The 21256-nt window shown below is 51.3% G+C and overlaps 8 protein-coding genes across 8 annotated transcripts; 4 read left to right on the forward strand and 4 right to left on the reverse strand.

Annotated features, from left to right (window-relative positions):
• Positions 1-395: 395 nt before the first annotated feature.
• On the reverse strand, positions 396-2464 carry T069G_07404 (uncharacterized protein; the record flags this gene model as incomplete). Its single annotated transcript, XM_056174614.1, has 12 exons — positions 396-419; positions 492-631; positions 671-702; positions 756-828; positions 970-1097; positions 1160-1229; positions 1284-1368; positions 1428-1601; positions 1679-1731; positions 1794-1815; positions 1970-2190; positions 2269-2464. 12 exons carry the CDS (start codon positions 2462-2464, stop codon positions 396-398), a joined length of 1218 nt encoding a protein of 405 aa, XP_056028193.1.
• Positions 2465-3733: 1269 nt separating this feature from the next.
• T069G_07405 (small subunit of acetolactate synthase domain-containing protein) lies at positions 3734-4731 on the forward strand (the record flags this gene model as incomplete). The annotated part of the gene is made up of 2 exons (XM_056174615.1): positions 3734-4482; positions 4551-4731. The coding sequence occupies 2 exons, from the start codon at positions 3734-3736 to the stop codon at positions 4729-4731; spliced, it is 930 nt and encodes a 309-aa protein (XP_056028194.1).
• A 192-nt stretch (positions 4732-4923) lies between these two features.
• T069G_07406 (aspartate/ornithine carbamoyltransferase, carbamoyl-P binding domain-containing protein) lies at positions 4924-6112 on the reverse strand (the record flags this gene model as incomplete). The annotated part of the gene is made up of 3 exons (XM_056174616.1): positions 4924-4967; positions 5041-5728; positions 5786-6112. 3 exons carry the CDS (start codon positions 6110-6112, stop codon positions 4924-4926), a joined length of 1059 nt encoding a protein of 352 aa, XP_056028195.1.
• Positions 6113-6894: 782 nt separating this feature from the next.
• T069G_07407 (polysaccharide lyase domain-containing protein) lies at positions 6895-7671 on the reverse strand (the record flags this gene model as incomplete). Its single annotated transcript, XM_056174617.1, has 1 exon — positions 6895-7671. The coding sequence occupies one exon, from the start codon at positions 7669-7671 to the stop codon at positions 6895-6897; it is 777 nt and encodes a 258-aa protein (XP_056028196.1).
• A 2793-nt stretch (positions 7672-10464) lies between these two features.
• On the forward strand, positions 10465-13327 carry T069G_07408 (uncharacterized protein; the record flags this gene model as incomplete). Its single annotated transcript, XM_056174618.1, has 5 exons — positions 10465-11284; positions 11397-12359; positions 12498-12761; positions 12816-12970; positions 13037-13327. 5 exons carry the CDS (start codon positions 10465-10467, stop codon positions 13325-13327), a joined length of 2493 nt encoding a protein of 830 aa, XP_056028197.1.
• Positions 13328-13600: 273 nt separating this feature from the next.
• T069G_07409 (aldo/keto reductase family domain-containing protein) lies at positions 13601-14634 on the reverse strand (the record flags this gene model as incomplete). The annotated part of the gene is made up of 3 exons (XM_056174619.1): positions 13601-14310; positions 14377-14497; positions 14584-14634. 3 exons carry the CDS (start codon positions 14632-14634, stop codon positions 13601-13603), a joined length of 882 nt encoding a protein of 293 aa, XP_056028198.1.
• Positions 14635-15708: 1074 nt separating this feature from the next.
• On the forward strand, positions 15709-17671 carry T069G_07410 (uncharacterized ACR, ydiU/UPF0061 family domain-containing protein; the record flags this gene model as incomplete). The annotated part of the gene is made up of 3 exons (XM_056174620.1): positions 15709-16683; positions 16742-17345; positions 17394-17671. The coding sequence occupies 3 exons, from the start codon at positions 15709-15711 to the stop codon at positions 17669-17671; spliced, it is 1857 nt and encodes a 618-aa protein (XP_056028199.1).
• A 563-nt stretch (positions 17672-18234) lies between these two features.
• T069G_07411 (molybdopterin oxidoreductase domain-containing protein) lies at positions 18235-20842 on the forward strand (the record flags this gene model as incomplete). The annotated part of the gene is made up of 6 exons (XM_056174621.1): positions 18235-18349; positions 18417-18440; positions 18516-18567; positions 18639-18653; positions 18722-20626; positions 20725-20842. 6 exons carry the CDS (start codon positions 18235-18237, stop codon positions 20840-20842), a joined length of 2229 nt encoding a protein of 742 aa, XP_056028200.1.
• Positions 20843-21256: the final 414 nt, after the last annotated feature.

Raw genomic sequence — 21256 nt, forward strand, 5'->3', positions numbered from 1 at the left:
ACGTCAAACATACTTTGAAAAAAAACCACTGCCATTTACTCTGGTCCTGGTTGATGTCTACAGCCTGTGCTTGTCAGCAGTCAAGACTTCTCACACAAGACCAAACACTTTTCCTGTTTGCACAACAGTTATCAACAACGAAAGATAATGGTCTCGTTCAGACCATCTCCCTACCACTGGATTATGTCTAAATTCAAATTTCTGGACTTGTCAGTTAAATCCTTGTTACCAAACCTAAGAAATTTGTTCGGTGCGTTTGAATCAGCAGTTCTGCGCTTCCCCCAAGCCATTCGTGTACGAGATCTGTAGCCCCCTGTTGTCAACCATGCATAGTACAAAGTCAGCATAACAAAACGAGTAGCGAGCTCTTATGTCAGTCATGGAGACGTATTTCCTTAAAGCCCAGGAGGGGGTGGGACCTAGATTGGGTTGGTAAGTAACCAGTGACGGGTATAGGGGGTTGGGGTGAGACAGTATATGAATTTACTTACAGCGCTGAAGCTTCCGCCAGGAGGAGGAGGCCCGGATGGTGGTGGAGGGGGTGGTGCAGAGCTTGGGGGAGGAGGGGGAGGAGGAGCCGCTTCGGTAGGGGGAGGGGGAGGCGGCGGAGAAGCGGATTGACCTGGGGCTCCTGCAGCATGTGAGCTCTGACCGGGTGCTTGAGTCTGACCTCCATAGTACTGTTGATACAAGGCGACATAGCTGTCAAGTGTTAGCCATTTTGCGAGGACTCGCTTCACAGAGGGCTGAATTACTTAGCATATCCTCCCCAGGCAGCGTAGGGATCGGCGCCGTTGTAATATTGAGCATATTGTGCGGCATAGTCGGCTGCATTTGGAGTGGCGGTGGCTGCCGGAGCAGGGCTGTTGGTTGCGCCGCTATCTGAATTATATCTGTTGTACGAAGAGTATGAGTTGTTGTGGGAGCCACCATGCGACCTGTCGTGGGATCCCCGGTGATGGTGATCACCATATCCGCCACGGTCATTGTTGTAGCGAGGTGGCCGGGCCCTGAACTCTTCATACTGTTCCTTGACATTGGCAATCAAGTCTTCGCAGAGTTCTTTGGCCTTGGTAACCATATTTGGGTCCGGTCCGCTGTGGTTATCAAGTCAATAAGGCAGACAAAGCAGAGAGGTGGTTCCGTTCTGGATACATACGTGACATGAAGGAACATGGCTTCGTCGCTTTCATGGTTAGTAGACGCTTCAAGGTAACCCGAGCCTCGGCCTTTGATTTGAACACGGCATCCGGTTTCTTGCTGGATGTGTTTCACATAGGCACCGCCGTGACCAACTACTTGAGCACGAAGGTTGAAGCCATGAACAGGCTCAAGGTCGATGGGAATCTTCTCCTCGGGCCATTTTCTCTATATGACAGTGTTAGATGTGAAAGGGGGTTCATCAATGATTTTGGGGCATCTCATACTCGTCCATATTCATCTCGTTCAACTTGGGGCTGCTGCTCCTGGTCTCGACGCCGAAATCGCCGCTCATCAACCAGTTGAGGGAGCTCTTGCTTGATGAGATCATTGATTTTCGCTACGGCAGCTTCAAGCCCTTCCTTGGATGTACTCGTAATATGAAGATATAGAGGGGGGTTCTATTCTCGACATCAAGGCAAGTCTGCAGTCAGCAAGGAGTTTTGGGTGAAGTTGCATAGTCGGCATGTTATCTTACCGCTGCGGTCGCCATGCTCTTGTTGGGATAGTAGCTGCCACGAGTCGTAACGTCTGGCAAATACAAGTCAACACTGCCATTCTACATTTTAATTTAGTCAAGGATGAATCCATACCGGCGCCAGTATCATTTCGGATCTAGTACGACATCTTGTTAGCGAGAGCGAAAAGGGAGAGGGCGTTGCAAGCCGTCAACTTTGTGGCTTTAATGCCCACGATCGTGGTGCCGTGGCCATCAAGCTGATAGAAGTAACGGCGTAAGAAGTGCAACAGTGATTTGAGGATTGGTTACCATTTCTTGGGTAGAGCCCTTGGTCAGCAGGTATCGGTTTCGCAAGTCGTTGACCTCGATGTCTTGGATGTAGTCGCCATCGGCAACATACATCTCAGGCTTCATCTCATGTTCGCCTGCTGCTGCAGACTCTCCGCTAGCAGACTTGATCGGCGGGACGTCGACATGCTGAGGAGCCTTTCGTGCTTGCAACTGGGCGTTGATCTTGGCAGCAGCGGCGGCTATTTGCAAGATTAGCTGGATGCTGTCGCAAAGTCACGAGAATTTGCGCCTCAATAGATTGAGGTCTCAGGACATACCAGCAGCCGCGGCGGCGTCTACCGGGGGCTTCTTTGTCTCGGAATCATCCTCCTTGGAAAGGGGACTGCGATCTCTCCCTTCGTGGCGGCGCGTGGGTGGAGATCGAGAGCGCCTGTCAAATCTCGATGCTCGCCTGGGCTCAGGCTCCGTCTGGTCAAAACGAGAACGTTTGGGTCGTCGCTCGGAGTCCTCCATCGTGTCGCGCACAAAGAAAGTCGTTTGCAAATCAATGGCGGTTATGATTCGGCCGCTAGGTTGAGAGGCTGCGGGAAGCTGCAGTACGGCCGGGGTTGTGTCGTATGCGGTTAAGAAAAAAATCAGATGGGCGATGCAAGGCTGCAAGGCGCGAGAGCTCGCGACGTGCGTGGATCAGCAGCAATTTTAATTTTAATCAGGTAAGGCACTCCGTATGCCGTACTTGGTTACTTTGGGTTGGATGTAGAACGACCAGGCGTGGTTAGCCTTGTGGGCGATGGGACTCGTAAAACCGCATCGGAAAAATGTACTCGCGACCTTGAAGGGCGACTTATGTAATGCAACTTGAGTTAAAGTTGAACTGGGGAAAAGCGATCTGTGAATTGGTTGTAAAGTCTGCGGTGTCGGAGCTTCACAGGTTCAAGGGTCCTTGAAGTGGTGCTCCACCACAGAACAAAGACTCTGTTGTTTGTACTGGAATCTGTGGTAAGAGTCATTGGTGAATACATCCAGCAGCCATTCACGTGTCACTGGAGAACCCGAAAGTCGAAGCATGCTACAGTATGGCATAAAGTGAAATCGAGCGACGGATTTGAGCGGCAAATGTACATGTAGTCACCCAGGCACTCTTACGTGAGGCTGCTGCAGGGCGTTGGGCTCTTCAATGGGGGCCATCCCAACCTCGACTAATAACTGCGAAATCAAGAATCCCCAGAAAGCCAATGGGGTCATAAAAGGCTCAATTGAATAGTCGAGAAAATCACCTATCACGATCACCAGATAAATAAATCGTGATAAAAGTGTCTGGTGCTTCCATGAACGTTGCGATGGGATTTTACTGCCAGATCGCGGGGAACGAAGAGAATACGCGGGGCAGCCTCTGCTTCCAGCAATTGGTAACATTGCCGCGAATTGCCATCCATGGATAGTAATCCCAGCCGTCGCAGAATTTCGGTGGCCGAAACCACTAATGCATATGCAAGTTGACTACCTGTAGTCATCAACGGGAATTGTCGTAGCGTCCATGGACCGATTACACGTGCAAAGTATAAGTGCCTGTATTAATGTAGCAGCGACCCTGATCCGTGCTAAGCCGCTGCGTCAGTCAACCTCCGGTTTATCGGAGCCCGCCTCCAACTCACTAACTTTTCGAACTTTCCCTTCCTCTTCCTTTTCCTCTTCATTGACTCAACACCACAGGCCAATCCACCATCAACTCCATCGCCTGAACTTGCTGTCCTGCAGTGACCGCCCAGAAATCGCTGCAGCATGGCTTCGCTTCGGCCGTTGGGCGCCTCTTTGCGCCTCGCCGCCGCTGCGAGCAGGACGACGGTGCGACACAGCTCGTCCAGCAGCTCGACCTCTGCCATCGCCTACAAGGCTCTGCGACGCCGCTCGGCTCCTCTGCCCACCACTGACTCTCCTCCGGCATGGTCAGCCCAGGCCGCCGTCTCCAACATCCTGTATGAGATGCCCACGCCGTCCATGGCGCCCCCGAAGCGCCACATCCTCAACTGTCTGGTCCAGAACGAGCCAGGTGTGCTGTCTCGTCTTTCGGGTATTCTCGCCGCTCGAGGCTTCAATATTGACTCGCTGGTCGTGTGCAACACCGAGGTGGAAAATCTGTCCCGCATGACCATTGTCCTGACTGGTCAGGACGGCGTTGTCGAGCAGGCCAGACGCCAATTGGAGGATCTGGTGCCTGTCTGGGCTGTCTTGGACTACAGCAATGCTGCTCTGGTCCAGCGTGAGCTGCTCCTCGCCAAGGTCAACATTCTTGGACCCGAGTTCTTTGAGGAACTGCTGGCCCACCACCGCGAGATGAGCAACGGCGAGGTAGAGGGCAGCGAGTTTGAGCGAACACTTGAGGAATCGGCCAAGGACTTCCACCCTAGCAAGCTGGCTGCCAGTGAGGCCCTCCGACACAAGCACGAGCACTTGAAGACCATCACCTACTTCACCCACCAGTTTGGAGGCAAGGTGTTGGATATTAGTACTACGAGCTGCATTGTTGAGGTGTAAGTCCTGCGTTTATCCCCGGAACACCTGTTGGTATTGTGCTCTTGTGCTGACTACGTTATAACAGTTCTGCTAAGCAGTCGAGAATCGATTCATTTTTGAAGCTTGTTGCTCCCTTTGGAATCCTCGAGTCTGCCCGTACCGGTCTGATGGCCCTGCCCAGATCACCCCTGTATGAGCACACCGAAGAGCCTCTCCACAAGGATGCCGAAGAGGTTGTTGATGCCAGCCAGCTTCCTCCTGGTTAAAAAGCACTTTTTTCTCTGATTATTCTTGCAAGCTTGTATGTAGCTAGGGTCTTTGGACACTTGGCGTCCGGTGGGGAAAGGATCGTTGGTTTAGCAAATGTTATGAATTCAATTTTACTGCCTGTGTGTTGCGTGCATACATCCAAATCCACCATTTTGATAACTCCTCCCAAATCACACAAGTTAAGCTTGTTACTCAAGGACACCCTTATTTACAACAAATCCCTCCAACGCCGCTGTAAAAAGAAACAACAAGTTAGCTCTATGTCATTCATGTACGAGTAGTAGTAACCGCAGAGGGAAACTTACCAACAGCGGCCCAAAGTCGGTTCTCTGCTTCGGGGAAGACAAGAGACCTGGGGCTGTAAAAAACTTCGTCCGCAACTTCCTCCGGGTGTCGGGGTAAGCAGTGCATGAACTTCCAGCCATCTTTGGCGCCGCCTCGCTTTGCCAGTTCGTTTGTGATCTGGTAGCCGGCGAATGCCTTGAGCCTCTTCTGCTTCTCTGCCTCTTGCCCCATGGAGATCCACGTGTCAGTCACCAAGATGTCGGCATTCTTGATGGCCTCCTCTGGGATGGTTGTCTCTGAGAGCTTGCCGGGCGACTGCACGCCGTCGGCGGCCGAGTTGATGAGCTGCCTCATGTGATCGGGGATGCCGTATCCTTGGGGCGAGGCGACGGCGATGTCGACTCCTGTCTTGACGCAACCAATGGCAAGGTCGAAGAGCACGTTGTTGGAGTCACCGACCCAAGCAACCTTCAGGCCGTTTAGGTCGAGGGTGTTGTTACTTGACAGAGAAGATGGGAAGGCCTCGTAGATGGTGAGAAAGTCGGCAATAGTCTGCAGCGGGTGGAAATCGTCTGAGAGCGCATTGATAACAGGCACAGTCGAGTGCTCCGCCAAACCGGTAACATCTGAGTGAGGACCAACTCGGGCCACCATGCAGGAGGTCATTGATGAGATGACAACAGAGGTATCATACAGCGACTCGTTGACCTGTACACGGCATTTAGCAATGGGTTCTCATGACAAGGTCTATCGGGAAGTACAAACGCCAAGTTGGATGTCGTCCTTGCCCAGAAACATGGGATGCCCGCCGAGCATCGTCACCGCCGCCTCGGTTGACACTCGAGTCCTCGTGCTTCGTTTGCTGAACATCATGGCCACTGTCTCACCGGATAGGCCGCCGCTCAACCGGGGCACGCGACCGGACTTGACATCCTGTTTCCGAGCAGCGGCATTGCGCACCAGAGAAGAGAATTCCGAGGGCGTGAGATCACTGATGGACATGAGATGCCGGGGCTTGGCGGCCTGTGAGTAAGCACGGCTTTGAAAGCCATTGACCGCGCCCCGGAATGCTCGCGCCGCTACTGTCTTCATGATTCTTTTTTATGTGGTTGTGTAGCAGCTTTGAACAAAGTTTGCTTAGCTTTCGTGTTCTGAGTTGCGATTGCGGAATGGGAAGATTACCAATTGGAGTTATGAGAGGAGATGGAGGCAATTAATTGAGGCCAACACTGTTGTTGGATTTATAGTTGCTCGTGGGGGCAGATGTTATGAAAAGTAATGCAGAGTCATGAAGAGCTTAGCAGAGCCGTTGAAAGAGTCATCGAGCCGATGAAGCTGGCGAAAGGCGGAAATGTGGGGTCGCTGGTTGCAACTATCAAGCTCCATCCACGTCCTAGCGATTTTTGATAGCAATCAATATGCACGCACTTGGGAGATTTACAAGCCTTTATCATACCAAAAAATATTAATCAATAGTGTGGTTTGTTAGCCAACACTCCAATATACTTATAGAGCGTTCCGTACCACCAATCTAATGGTCATTGCAGCAAATATTTAAGGCAGGCGGTGCCAGAGCTCATTAGGGTGCTAGCAGCACGCAAATATTCAGATATATAGTCAACAAACTGGAATTCACATCAATCATTCTGAAAATAGGGCACATATAAGAAAGTAATGTAAGTAGGACTAAAAGTTTTATTGTCAATATATGTATCAGCAACTCATCGTTGCTTTATGAACTATATACATGTATTTGCAGAGACGTAAAGCTATGTACTCGGGTATAATAGGCACTCTGCAAGACATTGCGATGTAAGTCCCGCGATGCTAAGATTCGTTCGACGCCTCACGAGAATTCCATCTCAATGAATGATTTAGTGCAGGTCAGGGTTGACATCGTCAAAGGTGGTGCCAACGGAGATCTCATCGTACCAGACCTGGCGGAAGCTCTGGCTGCCGGTCATGTGGCCATCGTCGTGCCAGCTGTTAGCATACAGACCGACACGGAACTGGAAGACGCTGTCATCATCGACGGTGGTGGCAACGTTGTACTCCTCGTGGACCTTGACACCGTCGAACCAGACCTTGAAGTAACCGGTGTTGTCGGACTTCCAGTTGATCTGGAGGACGATTCGGTGCCACACTCCAGCACTGACTGTGGCAAGGTTGGGGCGGGTGACGATGTTGCGGCCGCAGTTGGGCTGGCGGTAGTGGCCGTTGACGTAGCGGCCGTAGAGCTGGTTGTTCTGGATCCAGAACATGCTGGAGGGCATCCAGTCGTCGCCACCGCAGCCGGCGCCGGGGCGGTTGGCGATGAACTGGGCAATGTTGTAAGACTGAGGCTGGAACTGCCAGTCCTCAGAGAGACGGAAGGCAAAGCCGTAGAATTGCTCCTCGCCGCGGACATAGCCGCGGTTGTGGTCGACCTCGGAGTGGTAGCGGTCCTTGTAGCCGGGAGTGTAGGTCTGGGTCATCTTGAGAGCAGAGTTGCCCTTGAAGACGACGTTGGAGACCTCGGAGACGGTTCCCTGGTTCTCTTTGCGGACATAGTCCCAGCCGTTGAGGTGGCCATCGTTGTAGAAGCTCCGGGTGGCGCTGGCCGCAGGCAGGATAGCCAGGACGGCGGCGAAGATGGACTGAATAGCAACCATTTTGGGAGTGATTGTCTCTTTTGATGGGGTTTTGATGGGAAGACCGCGTTGGATGGAGATGGTCTCGAGGAAATGATCGACGGACCTGAGATTACTTATACTTTTGCTTCACCATACGGTTCGTTGAAAAGGACAAGGGGTATGGCATCATTTACGTACATCCACGGGTATAGAGGCTAGGATCCCTAGCCATGATCACATCTGCCTACCCAGATAGTTAATTTGATAGCAACAATCATGGATGGAAACAGCGTATGATTCGGGATGACAGTAATGGCTAGTTTAGGAGACCTGTCATGTTTTCGGAGAAAAATCCGCCGTTCCAAACGATGTTTTGTTAATAAACTATTCAATATGCTTATGCTATGCCCCTGGCCGTGGAGTGTCAAAACGAGAGAATTACCATGATATTGGTCGGTTGGATCTCGGCGGATCCGCGAGCCAAGACAGCTGATGCATCGCGAAGCCCTAATTAGGTAGGAGATTTACGAACGATGTGGGATAGATCGGGGTTGGGTCGAGCTGTGAGTGGTGGATTAAATTCTAGAGTAATCCTGGAAATCAGATCTCAATGCAACGCCATGTTCGGTGTATATCACAAGGCTGAGCAATCCATTGTACGGAACTCACACGTAAACTATCGAGCATCTTGTCTTGTCGAAATGGGTTCGGAGTGACCGGCCACTACCAGGTGAAAATCCACCTATGAAACATAGTTTATCCAACTTGACATGACTTTTACTTTAAAGTTTAATGCTAACAATAGTACTCCGGGATGGGAGTACTAGGAATAGTAGCTTTGCAAGGTAGATGACATTCGATGAGCTTCACCTTGAAATTTAGTGCTTCTTCGACTCCATAGCAGTGGGTTTAGTATATTTTGGTGTCCTGACTCTATCCACTCAATCATATACTGCCCGAGCAGTATCTGGAAGGTCATATGGAAGCTCTATTTCCCAGGGTATTTTGCAAGTTCCGCCCTTGTACTAGCTTGTGCTCGTCAGGAGGCCTCGGGTATAGGCTGACGGGCTCCTCATCTGTTCCCGGGAAACGTGTTGCCCTCTCTATCACCCTGGACAAGACTACCACGTACCAAAGCATGGTGGTATTGCTAAAGTGATTGGACCCACTAGAGTAACCATGAAAGTAGAGTAATTTTTAAGTTTAGTTAACCACGAGGCCAGAGCAGTAGAACCACCGTGGAAGCTAAACGTCTCACGATGGTACCTATAGGAGCGTGTTATCGAAGACCCAAAACTCCATCTTTCGAACAGCGAGAGACGACGACAATGCCATTTCGAGAGAGGGTCAAGTACGATCACTATAAGTTTTTCCCTTAATCCCACACAATTCCGCATATTGGCTAGTTCTAAAGTTGGGGTCAATATTGGCGTGTAAGCCCTCCAACCAGGGACTCGATGTTGTGGGCAGTCAAGACAGACAAAGACCGAACATATGATGGATGCCTACATGCTTGCACGCAATAGTGTTACCCAAAAGTAGGTAGTTATGCAATTGCTACTCTTACACGAACATGAGATGTCGTTATGGACTCAGTTCCAGGGGTTGGCGCTAGCGAAGATTACCGAAAGAGGAAGCTCACGATGCTCTTGGCACGGAGTCGGGTGTCGGAAATGTTCCTGAAGTCAATGAGAGAGGGGACGAGCTTGCCAATGCCAAGGCTCTTTATGCCCCATTGCCAAGTTCCTGCATTTATTCGCAAAGAATGATTCCTCCAATCGCATCATGTTGGAGCTTGAAAGTGAGGAGAGAGGCTTTTGGCGTAGGCTATTCATCATGAGCTAGTCTTGATCAAAGTGAATAGTCCTGGAGGTTCGGCTCATATTCGGGAGAAGGCACGGATAGCGTCGGCGGTTTCTGGAGATGTGAGAACTGGAAGAGTAAAGCCACAAAAGGGTAAAATAAATGAAAGCATCTGAGGTTCTTGAGTCTTGAGTTCTTGATTCATCCCGTTGTTACCAAAAGTCGATGACACATGAGCCCCACTGTTGTTCTACTAAGAGGCAGACAGCTCTCCCGTAATACCAGTAATACTCCCAAATTACGCCAACACTAGAGTAGTAACAGGTAGTAGTGTACCTCTATCGACATCTTAGTAATTGTACTCAATAACATGCCCTGTCTCGCAATTCTACTTTGCCTCTTACACACTCGTGTATCAATGAACGAAGCAGAAGGAATAGCAAGTTGCACGGCTCTCTTCAGCTAGCCCTTGCTAGGTTTAGCACCACCAGCGGAAGCATTAGGAGCGTGACCACACTCCACAAAGCGATTGACAGGTACCTGATGGCGCTGTTCCGTGCCTTTACAGAGCGCTAGCCCCTGCGCTAGCCTTAGTACAGCGCACCTCTTCGAGCAGCTTTTGTTGGGTGAGACACCGCCAAGGAGGGTTGAAGAAGCGTGACTAAGCAGCTCCGGCGGTCGCCACCCAATGAGATCAGCCATCCACGTGCGTCGTCTCCGTTCTAATCCGCATGTACCTTGTGCCCACTCCTATCGCTCAATCGTGACGACAACACCAGCTGCCCAATATCTCTACCAACTCTTGGTCATCGTCTCGTCTTAACGCATCGGAGCTCATCTTACAGTAGCAGTGGTTATCCCTGCACTCTTCTCCAAACCTCCACTTACAGCAATTATCCGCCTGGGGCCGCCCACCCTTGACGCTGCAGAGCTCTGCAGACAGCCTCCAGTGAGAGGTGACGCCTCGCCAGGGGACGCATCATCCAGTGGTCTGCTTGGTCTGACCCAAGACCAACACCTGGGCTCGCCATGCCTAATTTCATGCCTGATTTTCGGGTAGCAATAAGCTTCAAGAAACCGTTGTCGTCCCGCACCGCCGCCGATGGCACGACACTAGACAATGATGCCCCGGAGGCATCCGAGACGTCTCCCTTACTCTCGTCGGAAACTGAACACAGGCCTGCGACTGCAACTGAATCTTCGCCGTTGCTTTCCGATGCTGACCATCAAGAGAGCGAAGAGGATGAAAGCGATAGCCTAAACAGGTCTGCGTCAAAGTCAGAAAGCCGTTGGCGATGGCCCTCCATTATTGCCATACTAATCCTGGCCGCCCTTACCGTGGTGGTCATGGTCCTTGGCTTCCTTGTCCCTCCAGCCGTCAAGTCGTACGCTGAGAATGCTGCCGTCCTCGAGCCAACGGGCTTGTCTCTTGAATCTCTCACTCCAGATGGAGTTCGCGCCCGAATCCAAGCCAGTTTCAAGTTAGATGGCTCACGAGTTAAAGACGATACCGCAAGGCGCCTCGGCAGGCTGGCTACCAGCATTGTCAGGACGCTCGATACAGAAGAGACAAAGGTTCGCGTGCATCTACCAACCTACGACAACCTCCTCTTGGGATCTGCCGTTGTGCCTCCATTGAGCATCAATCTGGTTGATGGGCAGACTACCGTGCTGGATTTTGTTGCTGATCTCAGCCCTGGAGACGCCGAAAGCTTGCGCCGGATTGCCAATGATTGGTTGGATGGCAAACTCGAGCAAGTCAAGGTGACGGGATCAGCAGCACTGAGCCTCAAAACTGGCATTCTGCCTCTTGGAACTCACGATATAGTCGAGTCGATGGTCTTTGAAGGTCAATCTCTCTACCGCTCCTTTGCCTTACTGTACTTTGGAGAAAAAACAATATCATGAAAAAGTCATTGGCGTATAGTTATTTGATGCACTGTTTGCTAATTCCATTATAGCTAAGCAAATTCCTTCTATTCCCGAGTACAAGATTGACCGCCTCAACATCCATGATGTTCCTACCGGTGATGGTGGACGGATGGCCGTTGGTGCGAATGCTTCCATCGTCGCATACAACGACTACCCAATCGGCCTCACTATTCCGCAACTTGCATTTGATCTCCTCGTCCCCAACTGTGACTCGTCTGAGCCCCATATTATGGTGGCTACCGCTATTACTGAGCCAATTGATGTGGAGCCGCATGCTAATGTTACTGTTGATGCCATTGGTCTCATCAATGACATTCCCGATACTCTTACTCGAGCCTGTCCTCTGACCAACATGTCGCCGCTGGATAACTTCTTTAAGCGCTATATGCACGGTGAAGACGCTCAGATTTTCGTCCGAGGACAGGATTCAGACAAGTCTGATATCCCAGAGTGGATTCGATCCTTCCTCAGCAGTGTCACTGTCCCAATTAGCTTTCCGGGACAGTCATTTAACGATGCCATTCGAAACCTCTCGCTCACGGATGTCGACTTCAAGCTTCCCAGCCCATTTGCTGATCCCAATGATCCGGACTCGAAAGCTCGTGTGTCTGGAACGGTTGATATTCTTGCCGAGCTTCCTTCTGAATTGAACGTGGATATTGGCGTCAACAATCTCCGAGCCAGTGGCGACCTTTTTTACAAAGGCGAGAAATTTGGCGAACTGAACGTGGATCAATGGCAAAAGGCCAACTCGAGCAAGACTATCGACCCCGAGGATGAGAAATCGCTGCTCCGAATCACCTCTAGAATCGCCAATGTGCCCCTCGACATTACCGATGGCGACGTCTTCAGCGACGTCATGGGCGAGCTCCTGCTCGGCGGCAAGGACATCGTGCTTGATGTTGAGGCTCGCGTCGACATCAAGGTCTCAACTGTGCTTGGAGACCTCGTTCTCAGAGATGTACCCGCAAAGGGCAAGATTCCAGTAAAACGTCTGTCTTCGCCTTGGTGATTTTCTTGCGCGGCTCGCTTGTGTTGGTAGCATAACGTGGCTTTTTAAGTGGATGAAAGTACGATTATGGTTACCTCACAAGGCACCCAAGGACGGCTCTGCTAACAAACTGGAACAGAGCTTCCTGGTAAATCGCTTACGAAAATTGAACCACGCGTCTCCAATTTGGTCATTCTGAATACAACGAAGCATGCTGTTCACATGCAAGCGTCGGTCAACATAACGAACCCCACGCCTTATACAGCCTCCATTCCTTCTGCAAACGTCCACGTGTACCACGAGGGGCTTATAATCGGAGAAGTCATCGTCAATCATCTAGACGTACAGCTGGGCAATAACTCAAACTTGGTCGTCTTGGCCACTTGGGATCCCGTATCTCTGGGTGGAGAGAAGAGCCACAAGGCTGCTGCACAACTCCTTTCCGACTATCTTTCAGGCAAGAACACGACACTTACATTCAAAACTCACAAAGGTAGCATCCCCGGGATGCCTATCATTGGTGATGCTCTCTCCAAGTTCAACATCTCACTGCCAACGCCCCGGATCAAGCTTCCTGGCGACAAGAGTGGCAAGCATCAAGGCAAAAACTTTGTGAGAGATGCCATCTTCCACATTTTCTCCTCCACCGCCTCTTTCAGTCTCGCATCCCCGTTAAAGCAAAACGTTATACACATTGAGAAGATAAACGCTACAGCATATTACAATCATACAGAACCTGTCGGCCACATCCTCTACGATGAGCCGTTCGACGCGCCTCCAGGGGTGACGGAGACTCCGCGACTCCCTGTCACCTGGTCGGCCGATAGCATCGGCTATGACAAACTGATTGACGCAATGGACGGCTCATTGAAGCTGGATGCCAAGGCAGAGGCAACATTGAGGATAGGGAATTGGATAGAGACCGTTCATTACGAAGGGCGAGGTATTGGAGCTAGGGTCAGGATATAGACTTTACATTTTTTGTTTCTTTTACTTTCATTTATGGTACTTGATTTGGGAGCAGCGTTTGGGATATTTTGGTTCAAAGATTGATACGCATTTCCTTTAGCATACAGGTTTGATATTTGAGCAATCTATTACTTTTCTTGGTATATGCATAACATAGTAGTTCCGCCAACACATTCCGTCAGCTTACAAGAGATTGCTAGTGTTTACGCCCACCAATCTATAACCTTACTATGTCTAAAAGGAATAGTATTTACTTGAAATGGACACCATCGTCTACCTTCTATCGTCCTCGGCAAACTTGTTTCTCCAAAATGACCGATAGTGGTTCTTGTTTCCCTCTGTCGAAATCTCCGCCACCTCCTCGTCCGTCAGCTTAAACGTGGGCAACCTCTCGAGATATCCAGTCAACCGCGACTCCTTGGAGCTGGTTGTAAGTGTGACAATTCCCTGATCGAGAACCCATCGGAGGCCGATGTCAGAATCAGTAACGCCATACTTCTCCGCTAGCTTGTTGTAGACGGGGACCACTGGGCCGCCCTTGACGGTGGTGATTGGCACCAAGGGGCCGTAGGAAGCAATGGCGATGTTGTGCTTCTTGTGGAACGCAACGAGATCGCCGTGCTGGAGGTAAGGGTGGTACTCGATCTGGTTGATCGCGGGCACCACCTTGGCCGTCTTGAGGAGAGCCTCCAGATGCTCCTGGAGGAAGTTGGAGACGCCAATGGACTTTGCCCGGCCGGAAGCCTGAATGGCTTCCAGGTCAGCCCATTTCTCCTGCAGGTCCTCGTCGGTATCGGCAAAGTAAGGGCCGTGGATCAGATACAGATCGACGTAGTCCAGGCCAAGCTTCTTCAGTGAGAGGGCGAAAGCCTTTTCGGTGTCCTTTTTCTCGAGGGCACTGATTTTGGTTGTGACGAAGAGCTTCTCTCGGGGAACGCCTGAGGCCTTGATGGCAGCGCCGAGCTCCTCCTCGTTTCCGTATACTAAAGGTAAAGGCTGTGGTTAGAATCGTTGTGCTGAGTCTCATTACATTCACATCCTCGGCATACCTTCGGCACCATCAAGGTGGAGGTAGCCGATGTTGATGGCTTTCCTAGTGAGCTCGATGAGCTCGGCGTCTAGAGGTCCTCCATTGCGCTTGAATCGGGCAGTTCCAAGGCCATATCCGAGCTGGAAACCCGGTCAGTGTCGGCTCAACTTAACACCGAACGAAGCTCAGGAACCAATGTTAGTGAGGGGGGGTTCATAGGTCATACCTGCGGAATCTCATTGCCGTCATTGAGCTTGAGAGTTGGTGGGAACGACATCTTGGCGGCTGTAGAGTTGAAGAGTCTATGACTGAGATACACAGTTTGTTGTCGAGATTTGAATGAACAAAGAGAGGGGGTTGAACGGGCGTTGATACGAGACCATGAGCAGCTGGCCCTACTTATAAGTGGAGGTGCAAGGCTCAAGACGCTTTGGCGCATGGCGTGCAATTACCCCACTGATGATGATAAATGCAGTTTGCGGCTACTTGATGGGAATAAGGAATGAATTAGTGAATGGTGGTTTGGATGATGGTGCTAGCCAGCTGAGGCTGTTACGAGAAAAGTCGGGCGCGGAGTGATTTGCTTGTCGCCTATTTCGCTTATGATGTGGCATGGATGCAGCTACAGGTTATGTGAACTATTGCTTGCTTTAGTGGGCTGCATCTCATCTTGTGAGGCACGAGATGGTGTTTTGTTGGGGGTCACGTCAAGATTACAGGGCATAAGTAGGCCAGACCATAGTCTACTATTCTACGCATTAATAAGATAGATATCATCATCATAGATAGATACGATGAGGTGGAAGCTGAAGTGCGTCACGCCATATCATTAGCTTGATGCTATTGGGGTATTAGCCGGGACGAGGATGAAGCTGAATCTAGGTGCTGATTTATCACCGCGGCAGAGTTGCCCACAAGTTCTGGACTTAGTCACCTAGCCGTTTTTCTTACTCATTATAGGTATACATGTGTTATAAAAGAATCAACTGGGAATATTTTATTATTTATGAAGTAATTATTATTGGCACTTGCATCATCTTATACGGGGACCTTTTGCCTCCCACACGGTTAAGTCGGAGGTCCGATCCGCGGCATCATTATTCCGTTGTCATTGGATGGTGGGGCGAAATGCAGACAGTTCGGTGATGTCACGGAGCAGCTCGCAACTGTTTCCGCGCATTATCCGATTGTAATCGCCTTAAGCCGGCCAAAGTCGCGGAACACTCAATCATCGCCCATGCTGCAGAGACAACTCCATGCGAGCCGTTTCATAAGAGGGAACCTGTCGCTGAGGATCCTCGGCGCTCCATCAGCTCGATATTTCATCCGGCATAGCGGAAGCACGCGAACCATGGCCTCTTCAGGAAAGCCGTTCGAGGGCGTTTCGCTGGACGATTTGCCTAAATCATGGAACTTTACGGCATCACTGCCTGCGGATCAAGCCTTTCCAACTCCAGCAGACTCGCATAAGACTCCTCGAGACAAAATCGGACCCCGGCAAGTGCGCGATGCTCTCTTTACTTGGGTACGGCCGAGCCAACAGGAAGACCCCGAACTGCTAGCTGTAAGCCCAGCTGCGCTGCGGGACATTGGAATCAAAGAAGGCGAGGAGAAAACCGAAGACTTTCGACAGCTAGTAGCTGGTAACAAGTTGTACGGATGGGATGAGACAAAGCTGGAAGGCGGATACCCTTGGGCGCAATGCTACGGCGGCTTTCAGTTTGGCCAGTGGGCAGGACAACTCGGAGACGGAAGGGCTATTTCGCTGTTCGAGGCAACGAACCCGGCATCCAATGTGCGATATGAGCTACAGCTCAAGGGGGCCGGCCTAACCCCATACTCTCGATTTGCAGACGGAAAAGCCGTGCTTAGATCCAGTCTCCGAGAATTTGTTGTTTCCGAAGCACTCAACGCACTCAAGATACCCACAACCAGAGCGCTGTCTCTTACCTTGCTTCCTCATTCCAAGGTTAGGCGAGAGACAACCGAGCCTGGAGCTATAGTGCTCCGATTCGCCCAATCATGGCTGCGGTTGGGCACTTTTGATATAATGCGGGCAAGAGGAGATCGCGCTCTCATAAGGAAACTTGCAACATACATTGCAGAAGATGTCTTTGGCGGATGGGAAACGCTTCCTGGACGACTAGATTCACCCGAGGACCCCAAGAAATCACCACCTCCTAAGCGCGGGATACCGGCTTCTGAGGTCCAAGGACCCAGCAATGCAGCCGAGAATAGATTCCAACGGCTGTATCGAGAGATTGTGAGGCGAAACGCCGTGACTGTTGCCCACTGGCAGGCATATGGATTCATGAATGGTGTTTTGGTATGTACCGCTTTGATAGATGTCTCTTGAGAAAGTCAGCTACTAACATGTACGGTAGAACACCGATAACACATCAGTATACGGCCTGTCGATGGACTATGGGCCTTTTGCTTTTATGGACAACTTCGATCCGTCATATACTCCAAACCATGATGACCACATGCTGCGGTATAACTATAAGAATCAACCCACTATTATATGGTGGAACCTCGTGAGGCTCGGCGAAGCTCTTGGTGAGCTTGTGGGCATTGGGGCTCAAGTTGATGATGAGACTTTTGTCAACAAAGGTATCAGAGAAGAACAGGAGAAGGAACTGGTTGAGAGGGCAGAGAATCTAATCATTCAAGCCGGAGAGGAATACAAGACTGTCTTCCTGAATGAGTACAAGCGGCTAATGACAGCGAGAATTGGCCTGCGCAACTTTAAAGAGACGGATTTCGATGAGCTCTTCAGCGAAGGGCTTGATACTATGGAAGCTTTAGAATTGGATTTCAATCACTTCTTCCGTCGCTTGGGCTCCATTAAACTGGCGGATATCGCAGACCCAGCGGGTAGAAAAGAAAAGGCGGCCATCTTCTTTCACAAAGAAGGGCCGCCCCAGGCAGTGAGCGCAGACGATGCAAAGGACAGAATTGCCAAATGGCTTGACAAATGGCGGCTGCGTGTCTTGGAAGACTGGGGAAGTGAATCTTCTGATTCCCTTTCTGAAGATCAGGATGCGGAAAGAAGACAGGCCATGAAGCAGGTGAACCCAAACTTCGTCCCTAGAGGCTGGATCTTGGACGAGGTGATACGGCGTGTCGAGAAAGAGGGCGAGAGAAGAGTCTTGGATCGCATCATGCACATGGCTCTACATCCGTTTGAAGATTCGTGGGACGGAATCGCAATTGACGATGTTGAGTACAAGGGCGACTCAGAAGAGGAACAGAGATGGGTTGGCGATGTGCCCAGATTTGAGCGAGCGATGCAATGTAGCTGCAGTTCATAGATAGCAAGCTTAACACAGCCTGATTGCGCTCACAAGACTTCATCTTTCACATCAACATTACGAAGCAGCCACAACTGTCTATTCTACAGCATCGTTTACTGGATGAAATGTAACGACCGGCGGTAAGAGGCAGCGTTCATCGAGATGAAAATTCTCTCCCATGCTTCCATAATCGGCGTAGAGTTTCTCTGGAGCACAAGATAGAGGAGGACTCGACAGAAGCAAAGCAGAATGCAATGCCCAAGCTCACCTACAATAAAATGTGCCCGTGTACAATTAATGAAGCAAAAGAAGAAAAAGAAGAAAAAAAGTTCAGCCAAGGCCAAGCAAATTAAAGGTCTCCGGCATTGCGGGACATCAGTGCCTCAGGCAGCGGCAACTGGCAGCTGCAGCCAATGAGCGTGCTTCTAAATGGATCCGTAAGGGAAACCCACTAGCGCTGGAAATGGGCTTTCCAACCATCCAGACAGCAGATCCGTTTCGACGACGCCCATCCCACTCGAACTTGAGCCCTTTTTCACTCGCCGCAACGTCCATCACGTTCAATCCGTCAAGGCGACACGATGCTCCGACAGTCTCTGGCACGTTCGGCTTGGCGGACCGGCAGGCGGGCCGCCGCCGCCTCGCGGGCTTTCGCGACAACGCCTAGACGAGCAGCCGAGGTGGAGCTCACCATTGGTAAGCATTCTGATTCTTTTTCGCGGCGGGCAATTGGAGCTGGAGCGAGTTGCTAACGGCGGTGCAGATGGACAGAAGGTCTCGATCGAAGGTATGGCTCTATAATGGAGGGGTTGCGGTGTTGCGGGATAAGAGAGAGAGCAAAGATGCTGACATGGATTGTTAGCCGGGTCTGCTCTGATCCAGGCTTGCGAAAAGGCCGGAGCTACTGTTCCCAGGTCAGTTGTTGAACAAGATAACAAAAAAACATCTAAAACTTGCAAGAAATTCTTATGCTAACATGTCTCAGATATTGCTACCACGAGTACGAAAGCTTTAACCCCTCCTCGCCCCTCTCACAACGATTCCGAATCCTAACCACACAATTAATAGAAAACTCATGATTGCCGGTAACTGCCGTATGTGCTTGGTTGAGGTTGAAAAGGCTCCCAAGCCTGTAGCCTCGTGCGCCTGGCCCGTGCAGCCCGGAATGGTCGTCAAGACCAATTCGCCTCTTACACACAAGGCCCGCGAGGGTGTCATGGAATTCCTGCTGGCCAACCACCCCCTCGACTGCCCCATCTGCGACCAGGGAGGCGAGTGTGATCTCCAGGATCAGTCTATGCGATATGGTGCCGACCGAGGACGATTCCACGAGATCGGAGGCAAGCGAGCTGTCGAGGACAAGAACATTGGACCCCTGATTAAGACCTCCATGAACCGATGCATTCACTGCACCCGATGTGTCCGATTTGCCAACGATATCGCTGGCGCCCCTGAGATGGGCTCGACTGGCCGTGGAAACGACCTGCAAATCGGTACCTACCTGGAGAAGAACCTGGACTCGGAAATGTCTGGAAACATCATCGACCTCTGCCCCGTTGGTGCCCTGACCTCCAAGCCCTATGCTTTCCGAGCTCGCCCCTGGGAACTGAAGCACACCGAGTCAATTGACGTTCTCGATGGCCTGGGTTCCAACATCCGTGTCGACTCTCGTGGCCTGGAAGTTATGCGTGTTCTTCCCCGACTCAACGACGACGTCAACGAGGAGTGGATCAACGACAAGACTCGTTTCGCCTGCGACGGCCTCAAGACCCAGCGACTTACTGTTCCATTGATCAAAAGAGAAGGAAAGTTCGAGACCGCTGACTGGGAAGAGGCTTTGACTGTGATTGCCAAGGCTTACCAGCAGACAAACCCTCAAGGCAACGAGTTCAAGGTCATTGCTGGTGCACTGACTGAAGTAGAGTCTCTCGTCGTTGCCAAGGACATGGCTAACAAGCTGGGATCTGAGAACCTTGCTCTCGACACCCCTACTGGCAGCCAGCCCCTTGCCCACGGTGTTGATGTGCGATCAAACTACCTTTTCAACTCCAAGATCTGGGGTATTGAGGAGTCTGACTGCATTCTCATCGTCGGAAGCAACCCCCGACACGAGGCCGCCGTTCTGAACGCTCGCATCCGCAAGCAGTGGCTGCGCTCCGACCTCGAGATTGGTGTTGTTGGCGAGACCTGGGAGTCCACTTTCGAGTTTGAGCACCTGGGAGCTGACCACGCTGCCTTGAAGAAGGCCCTGGCCGGTCCCTTCGGCAAGAAGCTCCAGGCCGCCAAGAAGCCCATGATCATCGTCGGATCCGGTGTCACCGACCACGTTGACGCCAAGGCTTTCTACGAGACCGTCGGCACCTTTGTTAACCAGAACGCTGCCAACTTCAGAACCGCTGAGTGGGACGGCTACAACGTGCTCCAGAGGGAAGCCTCAAGGGCTGGTGCCTTTGAGGTTGGCTTCGTCACCCCGTCCGCGGAGGTTGCCCAGACCAAGCCCAAGTTTGTCTGGCTCCTCGGCGCCGACGAGGTCAACGAGGCCGACATCCCCAAGGACGCCTTTGTCGTCTACCAGGGCCACCACGGTGACCGTGGCGCTCAGATTGCCGACATTGTCCTCCCTGGCGCCGCCTACACTGAGAAGGCTGGTACTTACATTAACACCGAGGGACGTGTGCAGATGACCCGTGCGGCTACCTCGCTGCCCGGCGCTGCCCGAACTGACTGGAAGATTCTCCGAGCCGCCTCTGAGTTCCTTGGCGCGCCTCTTCCCTACGACGATGTCGCCGCTGTGCGGGACCGCATGATCGAGATCAGCCCTGCCCTGGCTGCCTACGACGTTGTTGAGCCTGTTGCCCTGAAGGAGCTGAGCAAGGTCCAGCTCGTTGAGCAGAACAAGGGTGCCAAGGCCAGCAACCAGCCCCTTAAGAAGGTTATCGAGAACTTCTACTTCACAGATGTCATCTCTAGAAGGTACATACACTCTCCTCCCCCTTAGTATACATTGCTCTACATCATATGCTCTAGGCTTTGTCCTATATGACAACAAACTTATGCTAATTTCTTCCCAGCTCACCGACAATGGCACGCTGCTCAGCGGCCAAGACCACTGGCGACCCCAGGACGAATTTCATGGCTCCTGGTATGGAGGAGGACAGGCCCATGGGCCAGGTTGCGTACGGTGCTTAAGATAGGTGAATGTATTAAAATAGAAGAATTTTCCCTTGCAGTTCCGGAGCGGTATGTCGATATGTACATATATAGGACGTTGGGGGATTAGAAGTGTGTGGTAAATATGTTGACCAAAAAGTTGGCTTTTGTCTCTTATCCCCCCCTTTTTGTCCTATCCTTATGTTGATGTCGAGTATGAGGGGTGAAAATAAAGTACGAGTATATACGTTTGCGTAGGTTATGTCGTGTAACCCCAAAAGCATCCACATGGGTGGGACAATTTGTCCCTCTCTCCAAATAGGTATGCGAACGTAACGTTGCCCCCTTTTCTCCTTTCCTCCTAGAACTCAATATCGTCTTTCACTAAAGCCGCTCTCGCCCGGCTCAGGCTGTACAATGGGATCCCCGAAGCGAACTTTCTTCTTGGGCCTG

This window comes from Trichoderma breve, chromosome 4, assembly GCF_028502605.1.
Source record: "Trichoderma breve strain T069 chromosome 4, whole genome shotgun sequence".
NCBI lineage: Eukaryota > Fungi > Ascomycota > Sordariomycetes > Hypocreales > Hypocreaceae > Trichoderma > Trichoderma breve.